General features: G+C 36.8%; 1 protein-coding gene across 1 annotated transcript; it reads left to right on the plus strand.

Annotated features, from left to right (window-relative positions):
• The first annotated feature begins 1,058 nt into the window (after positions 1-1,058).
• LOC107703955 (guanylate cyclase soluble subunit beta-2-like) lies at positions 1,059-13,059 on the plus strand. Its single transcript, XM_016506766.1, has 15 exons — positions 1,059-1,079; positions 2,550-2,623; positions 2,742-2,836; positions 2,954-3,114; positions 3,436-3,535; positions 3,632-3,774; positions 3,920-4,013; positions 4,300-4,403; positions 4,636-4,852; positions 7,324-7,644; positions 11,976-12,124; positions 12,205-12,351; positions 12,487-12,641; positions 12,801-12,979; positions 13,046-13,059. Exons 1-15 carry the CDS (start codon positions 1,059-1,061, stop codon positions 13,057-13,059), a joined length of 1,974 nt encoding a protein of 657 aa, XP_016362252.1.
• The last annotated feature ends 12,794 nt before the right edge of the window (positions 13,060-25,853 follow it).

Here is a 25,853-nt window from a genome sequence, read left to right on the forward strand (position 1 = left end):
GCAGATTGAGAGGAGGCAGTTCAAATATCGGTCACCGGGATGACATTCTTCCTGTTTCTCAACACAGGCAAAACATGAATACGCTAAAATGATATTATAATGCCAATATGCACTGTGGCCTGGCCCTGCATTAGCAGAGTATTGGCAACTCCTGAAATGTTTGACAAGTAAGTGTAGAAGCTGAAGTTTGTGCATCTGAACACTGCTATTGATGTATTGCTCTCTGTGTTTCAAGATGTGTCAAGTCTTTTCAAAGGGAAACAGAAATAGAGGTTAAAGGAACACTCCACTATTTTTGAAAATAGGCTCATTTTCCGACTCCCCTAGAGTTAAACTGTTGAGTTTTACCGGTTTCGAATCCATTCAGCCGATCTCCGGGTCTGGCGGTAGCACTTTTAGCTGTAGCTTAGCATAGATCATTGAATCTGATTAGACCGTTAGCATCTCGCTCAAAAATGACCAAAGAGTTTCTATATTTTTCCTATTTAAAACTTGACTCTTCTGTAGTTACATCGTGTACTAAGACCGACGGAAAATGAAAAGTTGTGATTTTCTAGGCCGATATGGCTAGGAACTATACTCTCATTCCGGTGTAATAATCAAGGAACTTTGCTGCCGTACCGTGGGTGCAGCAGGCGCAATGATATTACACAGCGCCTGAAAATAGGCCCCAGCTAGGTAACTTCCAATAAGCCTAAGAATATAGCTCCTAGCCATATCAGCCTAGAAAATCACAACTTTTCATTTTCCGTCAGTCTTAGTACACGATTCAGTCAGAAATATTTGTCAAATGCAAATCCCTTACCAAAAAGTAGTATACTTCAAGTTTATTTTAGTAAGTATACTTAAGTAAAGTTCAAGTATATTTTTAAAGACTGAATTTTTGAAATACTTTGTTGATGGAAATACAATATGAACTTTTACATGATGTTTGTGATATAACTGACCAGTATTAGAGAACTTTGGCTGAGAGTTGAATGAGAGAACAGAATGAGAGTTTAACAGTGATTACACACAGTGACTGTTGGCTCACTCTGACCTCACATTGTGACCACATCATGAGTATATGGGAGCTCATGGTGAGATCAGTGAGATCTAATTGTTGACTGGGAAACACATATTAAGTCTGGAGCAAGTGCACCTGCTCACCTTTCATGAAAGATTCACATCAAATACACAAAACATGGAGAGAGTCTGTTTGATTCACTTCTCACATCACTTCTTGCTGAAGAGTAAGAGATCGTTAGGAAAAATATCATGCATTTAATTTAACGCAAAAAGGCAGTTTCGAAAGTTCGACAAGGCAACTGAAAGAAAATATCTGACTAGGCCTATATTAATGCAAGTGAATCAACTGAATTTATTTAATAATTAAGAGAGCTTAAAACAAAATGCAAGATTAGCCATTTTAAAAGCTTTATATATTCTATTTATATGCATGTATTTATATTAATTTAAATAAGTTAATAAGCTAAATAAGTTGAATATTAATAGTCAAAATAATCGCTTAATGTATTAGGGCTATCTGTCACTCCACTTTACTCGCAGTTAATTGTTCCAGTTTGCGATCTTTTACCCAGAATAAAACCTGCAAGGCACATTTGAATGAGCAAAAGCTGATCTGAAATTTAAAAATGTACTAAGAACAGATTTTGTGCAGCGAGGCATGTGACGCGCTCTCAGTCATGTTGTCGTGCTGCTTCTGTTCACAGCAGCGGACACTGCAGCTGTGCAGCTGTGCTTCTGCATGTTTGGGACTCCTGAGACAGTTCCGTAAATCGTCGATGTAGAAACACTGTATTCGTTGGAATTCACGTTTATTGCCTGATGGAGTGGTATTGTTATTTGTTATTAGGCATGATGATCAAGGAAGTGAATGGTTGATCCATGGAATATAAAAAGAGGCAATAATTCAACTATCAGCTTTATATGCCCAAGGAAAACAACCTGACAGAAATGGTAAGAAAATTGCATTTTTTTTTTAAACTAAATGTTCTGTATGGTATATATTTAGCTTTATTGAATTTTTATTGTAAAAATTGTATACAGCTGCGTGCATAAATAACCTTAAAGTACAATATTGACTACACCGATCATCCTCACTGTACAATGCGTAATTCAAAATACGGAGAAAATACCTGTCAAAAATCAATAAGGAAAAAAAATCCTTCATATTAATAATATATAATATATTGGACCTACGGACCTATTTAGAGTGCTGTTTACAAAAGTTTACATCTCCTTGGCTTTATAAAAATAAAATACCTGTCCTAACCTGACATCATGACAAATTTGTGAAAAATGCCCCACTATGACATGCCAGTTGAAGACAAATTATTCTAATTTAAGAAGTTTTTGAGTTAAATGTTTGAAACCAACATACAAAACCACTTGTAGAGAAATATACGCATTGTGTATCAGAACTTTTGACTTACAACAGTGACAACTAGCCTTGGTCTTATGTATTATTATTGCAAATGTTAATCCAATCTTCAGTGTTAGCTACAAAACATGTCAAATGGCTAAATGCGTTTAACTCTAATGTCCAGTATGGATTCATCAACACATGTCTGAAGTCTCTAGTGATTGACAGATTTGGAGAAGAGACGTGGGACAAACTCAGGTGAGCATCCATAACGCTGAAATACTTGATTATTTTACACACATTTTCCAAGAGATTGTGTTAATGTCTGTGAAAATGCCTTATAAAATGATGTGGAGAAAAATACTGATTTTTGCAGGGATGCAGCAAGGGTTCAAGACACTTTCATGACTTATGAAGTGTACACAGATAACATCACCATGCAGTTAGTGTCAGAGGCCTGCAAGATGCTCGGTAAAGCACTTTCACTTCTTAAGACTTGGTTTGATTTTCAGAGCAGCCAGTATTTATTAAAAGTGCATTGGTTTTTCTTCATTGTAGTTAATGCACATTTTCTTTGTTGATCCAAAGACCTTGAGCAAAGTGTGGTGCTGGGGCAGTTTGGGGAGTATTTTTTCGAGTTCTGCAAAAGGGCTGGATATGATCATATGCTGCGCACTCTTGGAGGAAATCTGTTTGAGTTTATGGAGAATCTGGACGCGCTGCACGGCTTTCTCTCTCTTTCCTACAAGGTCGAGTGAGCAGGACATTAATATTCTCATAAACATCTTGAGGAGAATTTCGATCAAAGACTCTGTTTCATAATTTATTTGTTAATCCAGAATGAATACTACACTTTTGATGTGCGAAATAAGACCTTTTATTCTCACTCAATAATGCTTTTTCTTTATTCGTTCAATCATTCATTCATTGATTCATGCATTCAGAATCAGTTATAAATATTTATTATTGTGAGAAGAACTAGGCTACAAAACCTCTAGAGTGATCTCTCGTACGCACAGACAAAATGTGCAAAATTTATATAGTAAATCTCTGACTTCATTTTATTTTAGGAAATGAATGCACCATCATTCCGTGTAGAAAAAAACAATGACGGCACCTTGCTGTTACACTACTACTCAGACCGACGAGGTCTTTGTCATATCGTCCCTGGTAAACAAATACTGATCTATCTATCTATGTGGATAGCCATACTGAATAATTAGGAAGTAATCAGATTTTCTAGTTGACTGAGTTCTAATGCTGTAGGTATCATCGGAGCTGTAGCCAGAGACTTCTTCAACAGCAAGATAAAGATGGAAATTGTGAACCAGAGAGAGGAAGTCGAGAGGATGGGAACAAAGGAGCATATTGTTTTCCTCATCACCCAGAGCCCAGTGCTTTTAGACAAAGTATGCACTGAAAATGTGTGTGGTTTTTTAAGTATACGTTTAAGTATCATCATGCTTTAATGATTTCACAGTTATATACAACTTAGTGTTTTGTTTGGGTTTATGCAGTCTAGTGAAAAATACACCTATACTGTTTTCTTTCCAGGACTTTTCTGAAAGGTCCATGCAGAAGACATCTCTAAATCAAGTACAGAAAAACCACTGGGGCACAGTCAGAAACTTTGTACATCCAGAAAAGGGTAAAGATGGAATACAATTATTAGCTTTATGAGATACAACAAATGTATTATTTGAATTCTACAGTTAAATATAACTCTTAACCGAGCATCCTTTTTAATCAGTAAAGCTAAATGATTTTTTGATCAAGGAACTGATTTTCTGATGAGGTCTGACTCGTTATGAGCAACATTCATACATTTTCTGAACACATGAATATATGTGGATTTTTAGAGTAAACGTAGTTTGAAATTTTGTATTTCTAGGTGTTTGTATTGTGGATTAATTCGATTTTTCTTTCCACCTCAGGTACAACTTCAAGGGCATTTGAGCCTGCGTATCCAGATAACCTGTGCATCGATCTGAAGACATTTTGCAATGCCTTCCCTTTCCACATAGTGTTTGATGAAGAAGTAAGGGGTGTTTGAGGACATTGTTTCTTCAAACGAAGTATTTGAAATCATTACATTCATTGCATATTTAAAAATGGCAAGTTGCCAGTTGTGACAGACATGTTAAGGCTGTTATCTGCTATCTGCTTACAGATAGTTTGAAAGAATAGTTTTTAACATTTTCTGCATTGCTGAGTGCTGAATATTTTGAACATTGTTACATCATCGCTCTTTTCTTCTTTTACTCATTCAGCTCCTAGTCAAACAGGCAGGGGTGACTATTCAGAGAATCGTGCCAGGGTTACAGAGCTGCTGCGGCCAGCTGCATCAATATTTCACCATCCAGCATCCACAGGTGACTTTCAACATCTGCAGCATCCGCAAGTTCATTAATAGCCATTTTGTTTTGCGGACGCGAAGAGACAGAATGCCTATGGCTTGGAAAGAGCGACCCATGCTAGCGCTGAGAGGTGAGAATTCTAGAAAAGTTTGACTTAATGCATGTATTTATTGACCATGTATATTATGTAAGACTTTTATTATTCTTAATTCTGTATTTCACCATTTCAGCCATTTATACCTGATTATTACTGCTAATATTCTGTTTTCCCCTGTGTCTGTAATATGTAATATGTATATTCATTGAAAGGATAGTGGTGTGGGAAACACTGTACACTCTTAAAAATAAAGGTGCTTCACAATGCCATAGAAGAACCTTTTTGTCTAGATGGTTCCATAAAGAACCTTTAACATCTGAAGAACCTTTCTGTTTCACAAAAGGTTCTTTGTGGCAAAAGAAGGTTCTCCAGATTATAAAAAGGTAAGAAAGAGATGATTCTTTAAAGAACCTTTGACTGAATGGTTCTTTGTGGAACCAAAAATGGTTCTTCTATGGCATCGCTTGAAGAACCTTTTGAAGCACCTTTATTTTTAAGAGTGTATGTGGCTTCACAAATCCTAGAGCATCTAGAACAGTGGTTCTCCAGCACTGTACATTGTAAATATCTTCAGGTCTTGGAATCTCTAACATGTGTGTTTGATTAGGGAGACGTACAGAATGTGCACAGCTGGGGGAGCTCCAGGGAACAGATTTAACAACCAATGCCTTAGAAGAATGCATTCTGAACCATCAGCTTCCTGAATAATAGCGTAGATGCCTTTTAGACCAACCCCACATATTGTACAGTCTGTATACTTGATTATTTTATTGTATTTTTTTACTATAGTATTTATTTTCCAGATTTATGTATTATAGACTTTGACAGTCATTTATTAACTACATTTAGAATAATTTTTTGCATTCATTAATTCTCAGTGCCGTACACAGTGCAGGGCACCCTCTCATAATTATTTAAAAAATAGAGTTAATACTGTTAAACATGTTTTAATTATACTAATTAACACTATACACATAGGTTTGTTGCTAACCAAATGAATCAGTATCAACAAAATCCATCTTATCATTTATAAAAATACATTTACACTGAGATTAATATTTTATGAGATTACTGTTTTAAATATAACATTTTGAACAGAAATATGAAATGTTAGAACATTTTAAATTATAGTATTATATATGAAACTAAAACAGCCAGTAGGTGGCGTCAAGTCTCATACGTAAATACATTTCATACCAGAATAAGTAAATGATAGAATCACTGATTCAAATGATTTGTTCAAACCGGCTGATTCATTCATGAACGAAGCAGGTGGTCTTTATGAAAGGCCAACTGAATCATTGACTCACCCGATTCATTCAAAAACACTGATTCATTCAAGAACGACACACTGCAACTTCTGCTTTGTTTGTAACCATTTTCGAGCAAAAACTGTCAAAATTGAGACTGTCTAAAAATGGTCAGTTTATATAATTAATTTGCATCATATTGAAATTGATATTGCTTAACTATATTATGTTGCTATTAGGGCTGCACAATTAATCGAATTTCTAATCGCGATTACAATTATGGATGCCACAATTACGTAATCGTTCAAAGCGGCAATTAATCGTTCAAAGTCCACTTATGTTATTCTGTGTGCTTAAGATGCTTTTTTTCTTTCTACATGTTATCTTAAGGGTTTTTCCATTGTTTTAATTTTAGTTTTAGTATAACACTATAATACCATTTATATTTTTATTTTTTTATAATTTAAAGAAGAAACCAATCCGATGTATAGTTGACATTTGAGGCTTAATACTATTGAAAAGCACTAAAAGTTTTTCAGTTAGAGTGTTTTCTGCTTGTTCATTTTCATATAAAAATACGGCATGGTATGAACATCATTCAATGTAAATTGTGATAATCGTAATTAATAATCGCAATTACAATTTCAAGGGAATAATCGACAATTATGATTTTTGTCATAATCGTGCAGCCCTAGTAACTATATTAGCTATGTAAAAAACAATAACTCATAGAAGGGCAATCCACATCATGAATTTTTGTCAGTTTTGCTGACATGTCCGACCTTCACGTCAACGCCAGACTAGCATGTGGTTAAGCTTAATGGAGGGCTATTGCCAATTGCCGATTTACGTCTTGATTGTGGTTGCTGTGACATGAGACTTTGAAGAGAGGCAGGGGCTTGTAAGCTCTCACAGAATTTGAACTTAAATGCAGTTGTCGGGCACACACTTAACTGAGAATTGATGCCACACTGGCCGAATTTGAATAAAAACTAAAATATAGAATAAAAAATATCTTGCAAAAGGGATCTATCTGTGCTCGCACCTGTTAATTCTAATTGTCAATCTCATCTTTTTATCTCATTGTGTCCACCTCACACATTTTTGTACCTTTAGGGAATATCAAATGAGCCTCTGTAATTCTTATCTGTAACTTCAGACTGCAGCTACACCCATATTTAACATTCCCAGCATCCCTCTTTGTATTCGCCTCTATACCTCTCTCCTTGTCTGTTTCTTACTTCCTTATCACAGGACAAATGTTATGGATGCCTCCGTTGCATTGCATGCTGTACCTAGCTTCACCATTACTTCGCAGCTTGCAGGAGCTGGAGGAGCACTGCATGCACCTCTCTGATATTGCTCCACATGACGCTACACGTGACCTGATCCTGCTCAACCAGCAGCGACTGGCAGAGATGGAGCTCTCCAACCAGCTAGAACGGAAAAAGGAAGAGCTGCATCAACTCTCAAAACACCTTGAGGAGGAAAAGCAGAAGACGGAGAATCTACTTTATGCCATGCTGCCCAAACATGTTGCCAACCAGCTAAAAGAGGGCAAGAGAGTGGAGGCAGGTGAATCAAACAGAAGGGTGGATGGTTAGGAGAGCAGACAATGCGAGTATGGGTTCTGTGAGACAACAGATGTGCGCCTTGTAGTGTAAAGCTGGGGTTCTCAACTCTGGCCCTCGAGGTCCATTTTCCTGCAGAGTTTAGCTCCAACTTTAATTAAACACTCCTGAACAAACGAATCAAGGTCTTCAGGATCACTAGAAAGTTAGAGGCAGGTGAGTTTGATCAAGTTAGGAGCTAAACTCTACAGGAAAGTGGACCTTGAGGGCTAGAGTTGAGAACCCCTGGTGTAAAGCTAGGCAGTCATTCCAATGCCGAAAGTATACTTCGGCCGTTCACATTCTGCTACGCTAGACACAGATGGAGCAGAAATCAGAAAATGAGGTATACAAAGGCCTTCAGTTTTAAGGAATTAGGTCCTTTTTGATTCACAATATTTCAACTTTAATTTCCATCCAGTAATTACACAAGCACCTTTCAGGTTGCCCAGAAAGAATCCCTGCAAAGACTGAATAACAGGGTTGAGGGCATAAAAATTACAAATGCACAGCAAGATTCAACAGCTGTGTCTGAAGCGCAAATGGAGATGAAAGAGAGGGGAACATGACCAGGAAAGGATCTTAAACTGTGTCTCAACATGTCTTTAGCATTTTCACCAAACTTAAAATTGGTTCAGCTATTGACATTGGCTGGTCCAGAAAATGGACAGATTGACAAAATTAACTGAATGGACTGCTGTAGGCCAGTGATGGACTTCTTGTTCATCGAGATGGAAAACAACAAACAATATATTAACTTGTTTACATTTTTTTCTGAATTGAAAAACAAACAAACCAAAACAATATAATTAAACATAGTTAACTAACACACCCCTGGTTGGAAATCACTGCTCTAGGACAAGGCTTCTCAAACCTGTCCTGGGGACCTTCAACCACTGCATGTATGTCATGTATGCTGTATGTCACCCTAATAAGCCACACCCAAGTTTTGCGGACTCTACTGATGAGTTGAATCAGGTGTGTCCAACGAGGGAGACATACAAAATATGCAGTGTTTGGGGGTCCCCAAAACAGTTTTGAGAAGCACTGCCCTAGAGCAGTGGTTCTCAACTCCAGTCCTCAGGACCCACTGCTCTGCACATTTTGTATGTCTCCCTTATTTAACGCACCTGATTCAGATCATCAGCTCATTAGGAGAGAGATCCATGAACTGAACTGAGTGTGTCAGACAAGAGACACATACAAAATGTGCAGAGCAGTGGGTCCCGAGGACTGGAGTTGAGAACCACTGCTCTAGAGCATCTTTGGCTCAGGATTTATTCTACTCTATGCATTTTCTTGGAATAATTGCTGGACAAAATGCACAAGGAGGACGTATAACACATTAATACTCTACTGTTGGGGACCATGATGCAGAGATCATAAAACCCTTCTATAAGGTTCTATGAACTTATGGTGTGTGCTGAAGTTGCTTATGTCTAAGTGTAGTCTAGAGCAGTGGTTCTCAATTCCAGTCCTGGGGGCCCCCTGCTCTGCACATTTTTCATGTCTCCCTTTTTTTACACACCTGATTGAGATCATCAGCTCAATAGTTCAGTTCATGGATCTCTCTCCTAACAAGCTGATGATCTCAATCAGGTGTGTTAAATAAGGGAGACATGCAAAATGTGCATAGCAGCCTCCAGGACTGGAATTGAGAACCACTGGTCTAGAGAGAGTAGTTGAGGAATAGGTCTACTTGCAGCTCATGTGTCATCCAAACATCCATGTGACAAGCAGGGTGGGTCCGAGAGCTGTGGGAGCAGAGTGAGGCCGGTGGAGTAAATAATAATGAGCGACACCTGCTCCACACACCTGTCTCGAGTCCCACGGAGGAGCTCCGCAGGGATAAAAGGAGGAGTGATGACAGTGAAGGATGAGAGAGGACAAGGCCTGGGACTTTTTAGTTGTAGTTTTGTTTATGTTTATGCAGGTAGTCTGTGAGGGGCTGCCGCTTACTTTTGTTTTGTTATTAAAGTTTTATGTTTAGTTAAACATAAACATAAAAGGTTGTTGGTGCTCAGGTGCATGATCATCTCTCGGTGAATAATCTATATGGACAATTTCAATTAGGTTTTCATTCTTATCATAGTACTGAGACTCCCCTTGTCAAAATTTCTAATGATTTATTGGTAGCAGCTGACTCGGGACTCCTATCTATATTAATTCTTCTTGATTTAACTTCAGCGTTCAACACTATTTCCCATGAAATCCTATTAGACAGACTGCGGTCCATTGGAATTGTAGGTACTTCTCTGGCTTGGTTCACATCTTATCTCTCAAGTCTTATCTCAACTTGTTCAACTAGGCCAGTTTAAATCTAATTCATCACGTGTTACTACAGGTGTCCCACAGGGTTCAGTTCTGGGCCCTTTATTATTTAGCATTTATTTACTGCCACTTGGAAACATTTTCAGTGAGTATGGTATTCATTTTCACTGTTACGCCGATGACACCCAGCTCTACCTGTCTTCAAAACCTACTTCTAAACTTCCTTTATCCTCTCTTTCTAATTGTTTGTCTGAAGTTAAAGCTTGGTTTTCAAGTAATTTTCTTAAACTTAACAGTAATAAAACAAAAATACTTCCTGTAGGTACAAAAAGTAATTTGTCAAAGACCAGTACTTTCTATATGTGTATCGATGGTTCTACAATTGCTCCTTCAATGCAGATTAAGAGCTTGGGTGTTATTCTTGACAATACTCTATCTTTTGAAGCACATATTAACAAGGTTACTCGGATGGCTCATTATCACATATGTAACATTAACCGCCTCCACCCAGCCCTCTCAACGAGGAGCACTGCCATTATGGTTCATGCTCTCGTCACTTCACATATTGACTACTGTAATGCTCTTTTTTATGGTCTTCCTGTTAAACTTTTACACAAGTTACAGTTAGTGCAGAACTGCACGAATAGTTACCAGAACTCCTACTATGGAACACATAGCTGCTGTTCTCCAACAATTGCACTGGCTTCCTGTTAAACAGCGTATTGAATTAAAAATTTTGCTTATTGTTTATAAGGCATTATAACCTGGCTCCTTCTTACTTATCTGACCTACTAGTACTTCCTCATACACGTTTGTTTTCTATGGGATCTTGAGCTTTTAGCTATGCTGCTCCTCATCTGTGGAATTCACTTCCACAAGACATTCGTAATAGTGACTCTCTTCCTATTTTCAAATCTCATTTGAAGATGCATCATTTTAGGCAGCCATACTGGTGATATTTTTTTAATGTATTTTCTAATTTGTTGTAAAGCTATGAATGTGGGCTTTGAATTTTATTGTTGCTTGTTAACTGTTTTATGTTTTATTTGCATGTAAGGTGTCCTTTAGTGTCACATAAGGCGCCCATAAATAAAATGTATTATTATTATTATTATTATTATTAAATGTCTGCCGGTTCCCGCCTCCTCCTTCTCTTAACTGTGAACTGCGTTACAATCCAATCATCCAAACATGTGATGTCTTGGGCCATGCTGTGCTCTGTGAGAGGACTCTTCATTTCATTTCATTTCTGAGTGAAATGAATAATGAATAGATGACAGGGTTTGATATTAGTGCACTTCGTCGCTGTCTCTAGCTCGTAACAGACTGATGGTTGGAGAGGGTTAAAGATGTTCTGCCCAAAATATCAAACTGATGTCAACAGAGAAGAAACACCAGCAAATTTTCAGATTTTGCTTAATCTTCTGTGGATTACCTTGCACAAATGATTTGTTTGCCCGAAGGCTAGTAATGTGTGCTAACTAATCAAATGGGGTCAATTTTGATTTCATGCAGACTTTAAAATGTAATAAAATGTCTTAAATTCAGTTTGATAAAATTTGAAGTCTTAAAAAGTCTTAAATATATTAAATGGTATAATGAAAGTATTAATGATCATTTTAAGTAGTCTTACATTTGGGGACAGAAAAACAGGAACTGTGACACAGACTATTGTGATTATACAATTTCAAATGGCTATGATTTAATTAAATAAATGTGGCACTGTGGCATGTTCTACAGTCCCGCCGTTTCAGGGCAGTTCACGATCACTGAATACCACACATTTATGCAAAGCGATTGCTTATGAACTACTGCTGATGAATTATGATAATGTTTACGGTGTTTATTTTGTAATATGTTGTAAATAGTTGTAGGAGTACATATTTTATCTCTCTAGTCTTTTTTAAAGAGCCGGTGGAAACCGTAAGACAGACATTTCAAAATAAGTGTCACGGTTTATTTTGGGCTTGTTTATAATTAAAAGTCACACATAATGCATAGTATTTTTTTCTGCTTTTCTTTTAGGTGAGTTTGAAGAGTGCACCATCCTCTTCAGTGATGTGGTGACCTTCACCAACATCTGCTCTGAGTGTGAACCCATCCAGATTGTTTCCATGCTCAATTCCATGTACCTGAAGTTTGATCGTCTTACCACTGTGCACAATGTTTACAAGGTGAGCCTTAGTCTTGAGGATTTTTCTTGTGTAAAATGCAATGCTAATAATTTTGATATGGGTTATAACATGTTCTGCAGGTTGAGACAATTGGAGATGCTTACATGGTTGTTGGTGGTGTGCCAATCCCGATGTCAAGTCACACAGAGCGTGTGGCCAACTTCGCCCTGGGCATGATCATAGCTGCAAAAGAGGTCACTAACCCTGTGACTGGTGGCCCTATTCAGGTGATTGAGGGTTATCTTTGATTAATACAGGGGTGGCCAACGTTGGTCCTGTTTTCCTCAAACTGACATTTCATCCCCAGCTGTTTGGGGGTTTAGAAGAGAGTTTGAAATAATTTTTGGAGTTTTGTGTCCCAGATCCGGGTGGGCTTGCACAGCGGACCGGTCTTGGCAGGGGTGGTTGGTGAGAAGATGCCTCGGTACTGTTTGTTTGGAGACACAGTTAACACGGCCTCCCGAATGGAGAGTCATGGACTGCCTGACAAAATCCACCTTAGTCCCAGTGTTTATCAGTGAGGAGCATGAAATATGTCCTCTCTCTCAGTTACTTCAATTAATCTCTGTTTGGCACTGTAAAGATACAGTATATACAGATAATATTAATATATTAACATAGATTGATAATTGACTTCAGATGAGAATCTTAAATCTTTTGGCTGATTTCTTACCAGTGCTCTAAGAAATAAAGGCTATCAGATGGAGGAGCGTGGAGAGATCGAGATAAAAGGTAAAGGAAGAATGCGCACCTACTTTCTGCAGAGGAACCTAAAAGTCACAGAGAGTGAGATCATGGGACTTCTGGTGCACGACTCCGACTCAGACAGGAAGCTGAATCATTCTACTCGAGACTGTGCTTCACAGCTACCTCACTATAGGCCAGCATTAAAAGGTCTGTTGAATGTTTGTTCATTATTAGGTTACCAGTCATAAGCAATGGCATATGTATTGGTGTCCCACTATACATTCTTAAGCCCAAAGTATACTTTGGTTTTTATGCGAACACCAGATTTCATCACCAGAATAGTAAGTGCGTACTGTACACGCACCACCCCATTTTTGTAACCACGCGTACTTTATATGCACAAGTCGCACATGCGCATTGCATTTGTTTTGCACTAATCAGTTGTTCCACAAGGTGGCAACACTGTCCCGGGCCGATGTTTCACAGTAGAAAATGAAACTAAAGAGACGGAACAACAAAATAGCAGCAACAGACGTCACATAGACATGCGCTTGTGTGAGAGGGTTATGAGATAGCAGCAACTTTAGTTTAAAAGAATACAAAGATAATTTTATCAGTCATAACCTCTGGACAAAAATAGCATAGACACTGGACAAAGACTAAACTTTCTTGTGCGCATGTGTTTGTGCACACTATCAAATATAGTATATTTTGAAAGGCTATGCATTTGACCTTGGGCTTTAATACTTTGGTTTTTAATCCCATTGTTTATTGGGAAAACTTTTGTTAGATAAAACATTGTATTAAATGTATTTGATTACTTATATATCATTAGTTTATTTATAATTGCTTTTTTTTTTGCATAAACATTAACTAGTTTGAATCACATCACTGTTGATTGTTAATTTTTGATTGTTAAGCATCTCCTTTCACAGACCGTTTGTTGAGAAAAATATTTGGTAGATTTTTATGACCTATTTTGTACCGGTACAGTACAGTATGTACTGTATATGCTTTCTATAAGAACAGAAATATTACTTGCTAGTTTAGAGTCATACATTTTTAGAGTGACACATTGTATTGCATCATTCCAGAAGAAATTAATTTTATTAATAAATAATGAAAAAAATTACTGTATAAAACATCAACTATGTTACTGTTTTCTATATGTAATTGTCCTCTGTTTCTCTTCTGTCTCTCCCTCTCTTGAAGCTACCCAGAGACTACAGAAAGGAGACAGTTGTCCATTGGTACCAATGAAATATGGAGATAGTCCTACAGAGGGCAAACCTCCCACACGATTTACTGAACCTCAGCACAGCACTATAACAGGTACCACCACGCAGTACAGTAGAAATAAAAAAAATTAATACAACCTTTTTTTTTTAAAAAATGATGTTTTATTGATAACAAATAGATGCACTGACATTGTAACATTGAATACTCTGTTCACTAACAGGTAAACCGCGAGATTCTGAGAGTTATGGGAGTCTTTACGGCGAGGACGAGCCCTCTGAGCTCACAAAGGACAGCACACCCAACAAGACCGAGAATAGGAAACCTTCAATTCAAGAACGCAGCAGACATGTTCACACTAGGTTCTGCTTGTTATTTTGACCCATTTCTTGAGCCCAGAAGTATCCAATATGTTACACTGTAACTCTAAAAAGTTTAATATAATGACATGAGCTGTTAATATGGAAAATGGCTGTATATTTTTTACACCTCAGACAGTCTATGAGGTAAATATATATATATATATATATATATATATATAAAGACTTTAGCTGTGAATATTTTCACTTTATTAATTTCACAAATGTGGGGCTTTGTTTTAGCTTCAGGTAAAACTGAAAAATGAAACCTAAAAGAAATGTCACCCCCTGAGCAATAATTGATTTCAGGAGCGTAAAAAAAAAAAAGATTTTCGGTACTGCAGCTAAACAGAATCATAAAGATTTATGGAGATGTTTATTGCTGCATTAGTGCTATAAACTGGTCTTAATAAAAAGCTCATTGATGCTCTGTACTGTAGTTTATAGGTCATGATATGTTAAGCTAAAAGCTTAGTGTGCTGTTGTGCTTTGAAAAGAAATGCAATTACCAACTAATCATTCCATTAGAAAGAAAGTCACAAATTAGATCTTTTAAAATGTTTTGATGTTGTTTTAGACTCCAGCTTATTTTACTGTATCATTCAAAAGATAATGTTATAATGTTTTGGGAGTGTGCAATTTGGTACAGTATTTATATGAATCTTTGGTTACACTTTACTTGAAGGGGTGTGCATAAGACTGACATGACACCTTCATAATCATGACATGACACCTTCATAATCATGACATGACACCTACATAATCATGACATGACACATGTCATGAATATGAAGGTTTTTTATGCATGTTTATGACATCTGTCATTAAGTGTCATTCACTCAGTTATGTCATTTTTAATGCAAAGATGACATTGTTTGAGATGTCTTTGTTATGGGCTATGGTTAGGGGTAAGGGTAGGGGTAGGGTTAGGTCAAATAATGTCATATTTGCATTAAAAATGACATAACTGAGCGAATGACACTTAATGACAGTTGTCATAAACATGCATAAAACCGCCTTCATATTCATGACATGTGTCATGTCATGATTATGAAGGTGTCATGTCAGTCTTATGCACACCCCTTCAAGTAAAGTGTTACCGCAAACCTTCCTTTGGCTTCTTTCTCTTTCTTGTAGCAAAAGTGTCACTGCTTTGATACATTTTAATATGACTTAATTACATTTCTACACGTTTTTAGTTAAAGGGATAGTTCACCCAAAAATGAAAATTCTGTCGTCATTTACTGAGCCTCAAGTTGTTCCAAGCCTGTTCGCGAGCTTGCAAAACTCTGGACAAAAACTCTGGTGTTTTGAGCGGTGAGTGGATTCTAACTTAAATGCCTTTGAATGGCAATTGCATTCAAGAAATCAACAGATATGTCTGTGATTGGCTACATTGCTCAACGCTGCAAAAAACACAATGTAAGTATAAATCTTTTTAACGCTCTCCAGAGCCTAAACACAAATATGCACTGGATAGTTTGCCAGATCTGTTTTGCCAATATGATAGTGAATAGAGAATAGAGAATATCGAGCACCCACGGTAAAAACTCGAGATATTCACTATTCACTATCATATTGGCACCTATGAACTGGCGCCTGAAGAATGGTTACCAACATTCTTCAAAATATCTTCCTTTGGCTTGGAGCAACTTGAGAATGAATGAATTTTAACTGTTATGTTAAAATTAAGCAAGCTAACACTGAATAAAATAGTGGGAGATTTGTTTTTCGTGGAGAGTTGTTTTATCAAACTGATGTAAATAAGTAATGTTCATCCTTCAAAGTGCTATGAACTAACTATTACACCAAGCTCAGTATAGTGAGCGAGAAGCGCACGTCTCCACTGGTTCTTCACACAACTAGACACCTGATCCAAATGCCGGAGCGGGATTGACAGGTCATCGGACGAGACCAAGAGATGACTTGAGTTTCTTCAGCTGGATGAATTTGAGAAACCAAATCTGTAACAGGAGTCAAAGTGTTGAGGTCAGGTGTGGGTATTAATTCACCACAGGACTCAACTAAAAACGTGTCGGGACAGAGTTTGACCGCATTACTGCACTTCCTCTTTGTCAGCTTCACAAGCATCCGTTTTGCGGGTTTTTCTGTTTTTCCCGCCATTAGTTGAGACTTCACGAGTCCGTTTCCGCTATCGCTTGGAGTTCACAGGTGCTTCTTTCCGACAGGTGCTCGGCCAGTACAGGCCGATTGGTATAAATGTCATCCACTGGCAACAGGAAAGTTACCGTCTTGACTTTGGCTCTAAAATGTTAAATATAATGATCAGCATATAAGTTACTAAGTGCTAGTTAGGATTTCATACTGACTGAAGCCTAACTCACCTGTTTTTGTTGACGTACTCCTGAAGGGAATGTCTGTTGGTTAACTTCTCTATGTCTGGTTTAGCATAGGCACTAGAAGGACGCCCGTGTGAACCATCATGTAGTTTTGCCCATTTATTGTTGTTCACAGTCTCCTCGTATCGTCTCGGCTTGAGCAAAATCTCATTCTTTCGAGAGCCGTTGATGGAGTTTGAGGATATGGAGTATCTTCGCACGGTCATAATAATGTTTTCTGTAGAAATCAAGCAAAAAGGCATGTACTCTAATTGCTTTTTGATCAGTTATAAACAGTACTTGACTAAGAATGACATTACTCATTACTCATCATTCTTGTTATTTTCAGTGCATTTGTCATGAATAGGAAGGACTGGGCAATTCTGTCCCTTGAAGTCCAGGGGCCTGCAGAGTTTAGCTCCAGCACTGTTGAAGCACACCTGAAAAATCTAACCATATTGTCTTCAGGATTACTTGAAAATTACAGGCAGGTGTGTTTGATTAGAAATGGAGCAACACTAGGGCTACGTCTAGGCAACACTATTCCAGATACATTTGAAAACACATATTTTTCTCTACATTTTGGCCTTTCGTCCACACTGAGATGTCGTTTTTGTCCTGCAAAAATTGAGGTTTTTGAAGATGCTGGATAAGTTTGAAAACAGCGTTTTTGTGTTGGACTGTGAAAACAGAAGTATTATAGATATATCAAGCATAGCATTAGTTCTGGCAGGTCACATGAGTAAAGCTTACATCGACTGACTCTCAGCTGATCCACGTCTACCTATAGGAATACGATGCCTATCTCAGCTTTCCTATATAAGGTCCTTCAGTATTATCAGCAGCTCTCGCGTTGCTCAATAGCTAATGAGCTGAAAACAGAAGTATTATAGATATATCAAGCATAGCATTAGTTCTGGCAGGTCACATGAGTAAAGCTTACATCGACTGACTCTCAGCTGATCCACGTCTACCTATAGGAATACGATGCCTATCATGGCATTCCTATATGAGGTCTACTCAGTATCGTTAATCATCGTTATTTCTTGAGCAGGAGCAAATTATAGAAGGCGAATTCCTTCTTTATAGGAACTGTACAATCAGACTTTCTCATTTTGCGAGAGGGATTCGTTCCCCACACGGTTTCTCACCAGATTCAATTTTGTGTACATGAATACAAAACATCTCTTAACATCTTTATGAAGCTAAGCTAAGTTTCTTCTTCTATTCTCATTGCTTAAAGCTTTCAGGGTATTGGCAAATATTGCTCGTGGTTTAAGACTACTTGTTCAGTAACATGTTTGTTGTTAGGCATGCTTGTTGCTTTAGGGTTATTGGTTGTATTTCGTCACGCTGGTACCCAGTTAAACTTACCACAGCTAAGGCTTGTTTTTAAAGCTGTTGTTTAAGGCTATCTGATTTATGAAAATGCTTGCTGCTTAAGGCTCATCTAGTATTGGAAATGCCATTTCTTTAAGCTTATCAGACTATTATTGCCAACATGCTGTGTTTAAGTCGGCAACATGCTTGTTGCTTAAAGCTATCTAGTGTATCGGGAACATGCTTGTTACTTAACGCACAGAATGTACATTTCTCTATTAAAGGTTGCTATTCAAATGTTAATAACATCATCTGGGTAAGGGCAACATGCTTGTTGCTTAAACTTCAGGTATTGACCGTATGCTTGTTGCTTAATCTTTTCAGTTACTGCATTAAGGGGCCATGCTGCTCTTCTCAGCCACTTATTAAAGAGGAGCACCCCTTTGCTGCTACTCTCCTCCTGTAAGGTGCATGCTGCCCCAGCCTCTGCTAGTTCAGAAGGACATTCTTCTCCTTTCAGATTTGCCATCAGTTTGGGGTTGGGAGGTGTCGGCCTATGGTTTGTTTGGGAGGTTATTGCTGCTCTCCCTGCTCATTCATGAAAGGCTGCATGCATGAGCGGGGAGTTTTTACCCAGAAAAGAACCATACTGCCAATTCGAACTGAATGCAAAGTGTTAATCATTTTGAAGATAGTGGTCCTGACAGAACTACTATTATATTGTATGTGCCTGTTGAGTACTCTTTACTTCACAGTGTTGCTAAATATATACAATCTTCATATAATATTCCTGCAAAACTTTACTCACATTTGCTATCCTGCAGCAAAACATGAGAGGGAATACGTTTTAGAATATATATTTAATGCCGATTGAGTGCAACTTGGATTCACCAATAAGATGTTTAGCTAATTAAATGATTGTGGCAGAAGAATAGCATGAGAACTTTTGAGAAAATTACGTTTGGTCTCTGTATCATCTCAGTGAGCTTTTATTGCATTTTGTTTTGCGTGTGCAGAAAGATGATTTTAGCATTTTCTGACATATCAGTGTGGACAAAAAAACTCTTGAAAAGGCTAGTGTGGACGGAGAGCGTTTTGAAATGAAAACACCATTTTCAGATGTATTTGGATTATGTAGCCTATATGCCAGAGTTGCCCAACCCTGCCTTAGGGCCTACTATGGGACCATAATTAAACAATAGGTATTACTATATATGCACAATGTGAAAATATAAAACAAAAGTGTGATGTATGTAAATATAAAATGTCTGGCTGCTTCTAAAACATTGTTCTGGTAATGTCCAAATTATTTCAAAATTACTGTATTAGTCAAAAGTATTATTTAACACTGAGTAAGCTTTTTTTAGTCAGGTAAGTTAGATAAAAATACATGATAGCAATTTTACATGTTCCACAGTAACACTTTATTTCGATAGTCTACTAGCGATAAGTAACTCTGCAACTCCATATCAACTAGCAGTCATTAGAGTATTCGTGACTGTCTGCTCAATATCTGCTAACACTTTATTTTGATGGACATTCTACTGACTATAAGTAACTTTGCAACTATGTAAACTTATTCTGCTAACCCAGTCTACACTTTTCAAGTACATGTCAACTAACTCTTATTACTAATAGTCAACAGAATTTCAAAAGGGGACCATCAAAATAAAGTGTAACCATTTTTACATGCCTAATAAAGTTTGTGTAACACAAGATATTTACCTTTGTACTGTCCCTCAAGTTGTGGTGCAGACATGTTTCGTCTCAGGCTGGCGTGGGTTGAGCTGTCCTGTGACCCGTCCTTCTGCTTCATTGAGTCCAAGGCTGACGCTGGCCGGTCGAGCTGCCCGCGAAGTGCTTTGTTTTCACTCTCCAGCTTTCTGATCTCATTCTGCATTTCTGAGATGACCTGCGCCAAGCTCCGTCCGCTCTCCATGCTTCCAGACTATCCGTCCGTTCGAGTGCAGCATGAAGAGTCCTCTTTCCCCCCTTATACTGTTCCTCTCCCACAGCGTCTTTCAATCTCAGTCCAAATCTTGTCCCGGGGAGATTATGTCGCCTTTCACCACTTATACAGCTGAAAGCATTCGGGTGGTTGGCCCTTTGGGCCTCGGGACAATGTTTTATTAATCACAGACAGAGTGTTGAGTTTCCTTCGTTGGCTTTGCCCGGAATAGTGCATATAGAGATAAAATAACCATACAAAGTAAACAAAATAGACACAGAACACTTGGCTGCAAGATCATCTTGATTAATTTTCCTTGTCTGAGAGGACAAATGCAATTAAGTTGTCATCAGACATAGATGAAGATCTGTGATAGATTCAGTGGTAACTGATGCGCCTCCCTAGGAGCTTAAAAAATTCATCAGGTCAGTCAACAAGCAGCAACAAATCTAGGATGGAAAAGTTCCCCATAAGCGTGTCCTTATTACATGTCCCCTTCACATCTTTCTGAAGAGTAGAAGTGACAATTGCCCTATATGATAATTGATTTATATAACTATTTTGATGGTCTAATATTTATATACTAGCTTTGGTGTCACCAGATATGACCCTTTTCACATAATGTCTAAAACTGTCTTCCATCTGTTGTTAAAGGTTTTAGCTTTGTGCATATAGATTGAAGACTGTAGTTACATATTTATTACATCTAAAGCAGCCAGCATATAAATGTTCATTAATACTCATTCTGTTCTGAGTTCTAGGAATTTGCCAATACCAAAATAAATAAGAATATTTAGCAACAGAAATTATAGACGTCAACATGTTGTACACCTCTGAAAAGAGGCAATCGGTGAAAACCCAACCACAATCACTGAGTAATTATCTGTAATTAGCACCCTTGAAGAAATGTTTGTTATTCATACACCATTATCCAGCGTCATTATGAGGTCCAATGAATATGCATTTGGCAAAGCAGCATAAAAGAGAGGTTAAGGATATTGCCCTTTAGTTATAGCACAGGCGCAAGAATAAAGAATACTGTGTTTGAGTCTAACAAAGAATGAATTCTAACAAATACACATCAAATAAAAGTGTACAACAGATCATACAACAGGGAAAATTACAGAAAATTGCCCTAATATACATATGCATAAAATGGCTAAGCTCAGTATGCAGTTGTTACTGCTTTAATGTTTTTTTTTCAACTCGTCACACTACTGTGATCACAATTGAATCAAAGACAACATAAGGTAGTTTAAAACATTTCCATATTTGACAAACAAGAAAGGCTGTACTTGTTGCTCTGCTCTTTTTGCACATAAGCAAATATATTGTAATAGATTAATGAAATGCAAATATATGATCTTCCTTTTAACCATTATTAGGTAAACAAGGCCAAAATTACATTCATGTTCAAAATTATAAAAAAAAAAAAAAAGATCTATGTATTTTTTTGTTTTTGTTTCCTGATTGTCATAGTGCCGGAACCACAGGCATATTTGCTATTGAATACCAAAACATTGTCTGTATGTTGTTAACAGAAAGCTATCTGATTCTCCAGTGTGCACTCTAGACTCTGAATCATGCATGAGGCTGTCTGTGTGGGAGAGAAACCCTATCACCCAAACACTGCTATCCATGACTTGAAATGTGTGCCCTGAGTGTGTGCATGGTCGTGATGACAACAGCTGATTATTGGGAGGCAACCGTTCAAAACAAAATCTTGTAGAGTGACATTTTATCTTTTGTAATTTTACTATCTATTTTACAGTAAATACACCCAAACCACACATAAATTACCCCAAAAATATGTTTTACAACTCTAAAAAAAAAAAAAGAAATAAAAAAAAAATATTTCTACAACTCTAACTATGCTTGCTACTCTTTGCTATGATGGGACCTGAAACCTAAAAAAAAAAAAGCATTAAAAAAAAAAAAAGAAATAAAAAAAAATATTTCTACAACTCTAACTATGCTTGCTACTCTTTGCTATGATGGGACCTGAAACCTAAAAAAAAAAAAGCATAATTTAGCAGACACAACCTTTTTTAATACTGTATTTAAGAAATAAACAAGAGATTTCAGATGGTCTGTAGTTTGCGTATTCACTATAGGGTCTAGTTGTGGATTCCTAATGAGAGGCTTAATAACTAAAGGTTCTCGGGATGTGACCTATATTGAGATGAGGCTTTCCTGCTACAGGGAACAGTTAATTCAGTAGTTTAGGGGGATCTAGTATACATGTGATTGGCTTTGGTGTGGTAATAAGCTTTGTAAACTCTTCCTGTCCTATAGTAGTAAAGAACTGCAGTTGTTATTGTGTGATGATATTTGAAGCTTAAACCTGTGACTCTGTTATCGGTTGTACATTCAAAAGTTGTATTCCTGATATTTTCTATTTTATCACTAAAAAAAAACAAAAACAAAGTCATTACTAAGCTGTGTTGGAATATTTCGTTTTGGCGACATCTGATTATTTGTTCAACTTGCCTCTGTACTAAACAATAACCTAGGATTGTTTTGGTTGTTTTCTATGGGTTCGCAGAGATACTCGGCCCTGGCATCTTTTAGAGCATGTCTAGAACTAGACATACTGTCCTTCCATGCTCTTCGGAAAACCTCTAAATCATTATTTGATCAAATTGTGCTCAAGGTTACTAGTTACTCTCTCGAGAGCAGGAGTTTGACTGTTTCAGGATGTTTATTTCTAACCTTTCTTTAACCTGATGGGAGCAACAATATCTATCTTTCCATGCAATGTGAAATACCTCTAGTTTTCTTCTGGCTATGCTGCTCTCTTGAGGGTGCAAGTGTGCTCTTTACACCATGGTGTCAAAATGTTCTCCTTCATCTTCTTTAAGTGCAAAGGAAAAACAATATCTAAGGTGCTAGAAAAGAGAGAGTCTATAGTTTCTGTTGTAACATCAGGAATATTGTTAATAAAGCAATATTTAGTAGTAGAAGTGATGGTTCTACCATATTTGTAACATGGAGTTTAATTTACAGTTTTAGCTAAATGGAGCATACGAGAGACTAGGTAATGATCATAGATATCATGACTCTGCTATAGGATTTGAATCAACATCCATTTGACAGTATTAAATCTAAGGTATGATTACAATAACGTGTGGATCCTCTAACCCCAGATGTTCTAAAAGTTAGGATGTCTATAAATGGCAATCCAAATTCATCTTTTTCATTATCTGCCGGGACGTTAAAACCACCAACAATTAAGACTTTATATGCAACCAGTACTAATTCAGATAGAAAATCAGCAAATTCCTTAATAAAGTCATGGTGGCCTGTAGACAGTAAAAATGTCAAAATGAATTTATCATTTGTTTCAGATATTGTTACACAAAGCACCATGACCTAGAAACAATTATACCTGAAACAAGATCTCTGAATAACACAACAAAATATTACAATAAAAGTCTAGCAACACCTGCCCCTTTTCCTTTCAGGAAATGAAAGGACAATACATGGTTTTAAGACAAAAACTAGTATTTTACATAAGATTTTAGATGGCTAGGTATCACAATGTGACAGTCATATTCATATTTATAGCTCACATTTTAAACAATTTATCATAAGTCCTGAAAATTAAAGAGTAAAAGAACTACAGTAAAAGTGCCATAAAGTAAACATTAAAGATTAATTATAATTAATTTGCATAATTTATTATAAATTCTGTATTTGTAGAAGGGAAGGAAATGAACAGAGCACAGCTGAGTAAAAGTGCCTCTCTCCAGGAAAACTGTTTTGGGTGGAATGCCAGTGATGTTTGTTTGACAGTAAATCTGGAAATACTATTTAAACCTGAATATAATTACTAATAGATAATAAAGCATTTGTGTATTATGTCATTACATTACTACACATTTTTTAAATTTCTTTATTTTACCGTAAATAATTATAAAAGAGCTTGACTATAATATTGAGAAGCCAGACCTTCAGGTGGGAAAAAAATACAATGATTAAAATCTCAATGCAGTGTTGGGAGTAACACATTACAAGTTACGTAATCCGATTACTTTTTTCAAGTAACTAGTAAAGTAACGCGTTACTTTTTAATTTATTTAATTTAATCTGAGTTACTTTTTCAAATAAGTAACGCCAGTTTCTGTCACGTAATGTAATCCGATTACTTTTTTCAAGTAACTAGTAAAGTAACGCATTACTTTTAAATTTACAACAAAATATCTGAGTTACATTTTCAAATAAGTAACTTTGTTTTTCCATTTATTGAGTGACACCTCTCTCTGTGTGTCCCCGTGTTGAGAGAAATTGGGAGAAATTATTAAAAACAAACAAAAAAGTAACTAACTCAATTAGTTCCTTTATGTAATAATACAATATTGTAATGCGTTGCTTTTAAAAGTAACTTTCCCTAACACTGTCACAATGTCCATAAAAGACAAAATATAGTATTGTAAATATTGTTCTCATTAAAGCATAACATCCAGGCAATACGTGTCAAATGAACATGGATCTTTGTTACAATCACAGAGTCTCTGCCACAGATGAGCCTATTCAATTGAGCTCTATGGGATACTGTGAATCTAATGCATCTTGCGCACAAATTCATGTTGATTAAAGCGGATCACAAATAGTGTAATAGCACTGTGTGATACTATTTAACTTCTATTCACTAACATTTCGAAATGCATCTGGAATGAAACTGGTTGAAAATGAAATTGATTGATACATACAAAAGCAAAAAGCAGAGAATCACACACAGCACTCTGAGAGATATAGGCTACAGTATAGGCTACATATGAACATGTGCGGATTGTTCTAAATTACTTTTTTTTTTAATGTTTTGATTAATTTGTGAGAATTTGCTAGCTTGTTACCCAGTTAGTATAAAAAGCAATCTCCAAGCAATCTCACAGGTTTGGCACATTATAATTTCAACAACAATTGCTAACTGAGTCTAACCATAGCTTATATACTAGAAAACACTACATGACTTGGCTAAAGTTAATAAATTAAATTATTATTTAATAAATGAAATGATTAAAAATGTAAATCAATTATATACCGGGGGAAAAAAAGGTTTATACTAAAATATATGTATAGGAGAGGGAGAGAGACTCAACCACAGCCCTGTCATGCAGATGCCAGTTTATTCACATCTGACATGTAAGCAAAGCAAATATTGTCAAATAACAGCCCATATAGCTGGCCATAAACTGAGCTGTTGAATATGGAGGTGTGGTGTTTTATGATGTAAAAAAACTAAATCCTAACAACAGTCTTTGATAAGCATGGAAGAGCAGGTCATCATCAACTCAATTTCTCCATAATCTCTCCCTCAGTTCCCTTTTATTGCCATCTAGCGGTCATACTCAGAATCACAGAATACATCTTCCCTCTACTACTTCAGTAACTAAACGTCATTTTAAAGAAATTACTGCAATAAAGGCAGCAATAATAGTTGCAAAAGAAGGTTAACTCTGTTACAGTCATACTATCATACAATCAAACTAACATCTGGCAGTCAAAAGTCTTCAATTCCTCCAACTGGAATTTCATTATTTCATTCACAACTCAGCCCCCTATAAGTACATTTCCTATACAGCTTGATTCAACCAAAGGCTGTTCTTAACACTTCAAATCTCAATCAGTTACACTTACACTTTTGTGCCACTTGGAAATTATGTTTCGACATCTGCGACTATCACTTGGGGTTCCTCAGGGATCAATTCTTGGTCCGACTTTATTTTCATTATATATGTTACCCTTGGGGTAAATTTTTAAGAAATACAATATTAATTACCACTTGTATGCTGATGATTTACAACTGTATTTTCCTTTGGAGTGTGATGGCTGTACAT

This window comes from Sinocyclocheilus anshuiensis, unplaced genomic scaffold (assembly GCF_001515605.1).
Source record: "Sinocyclocheilus anshuiensis isolate Anshui unplaced genomic scaffold, SAMN03320099.WGS_v1.1 scaffold1408, whole genome shotgun sequence".
NCBI lineage: Eukaryota > Metazoa > Chordata > Actinopteri > Cypriniformes > Cyprinidae > Sinocyclocheilus > Sinocyclocheilus anshuiensis.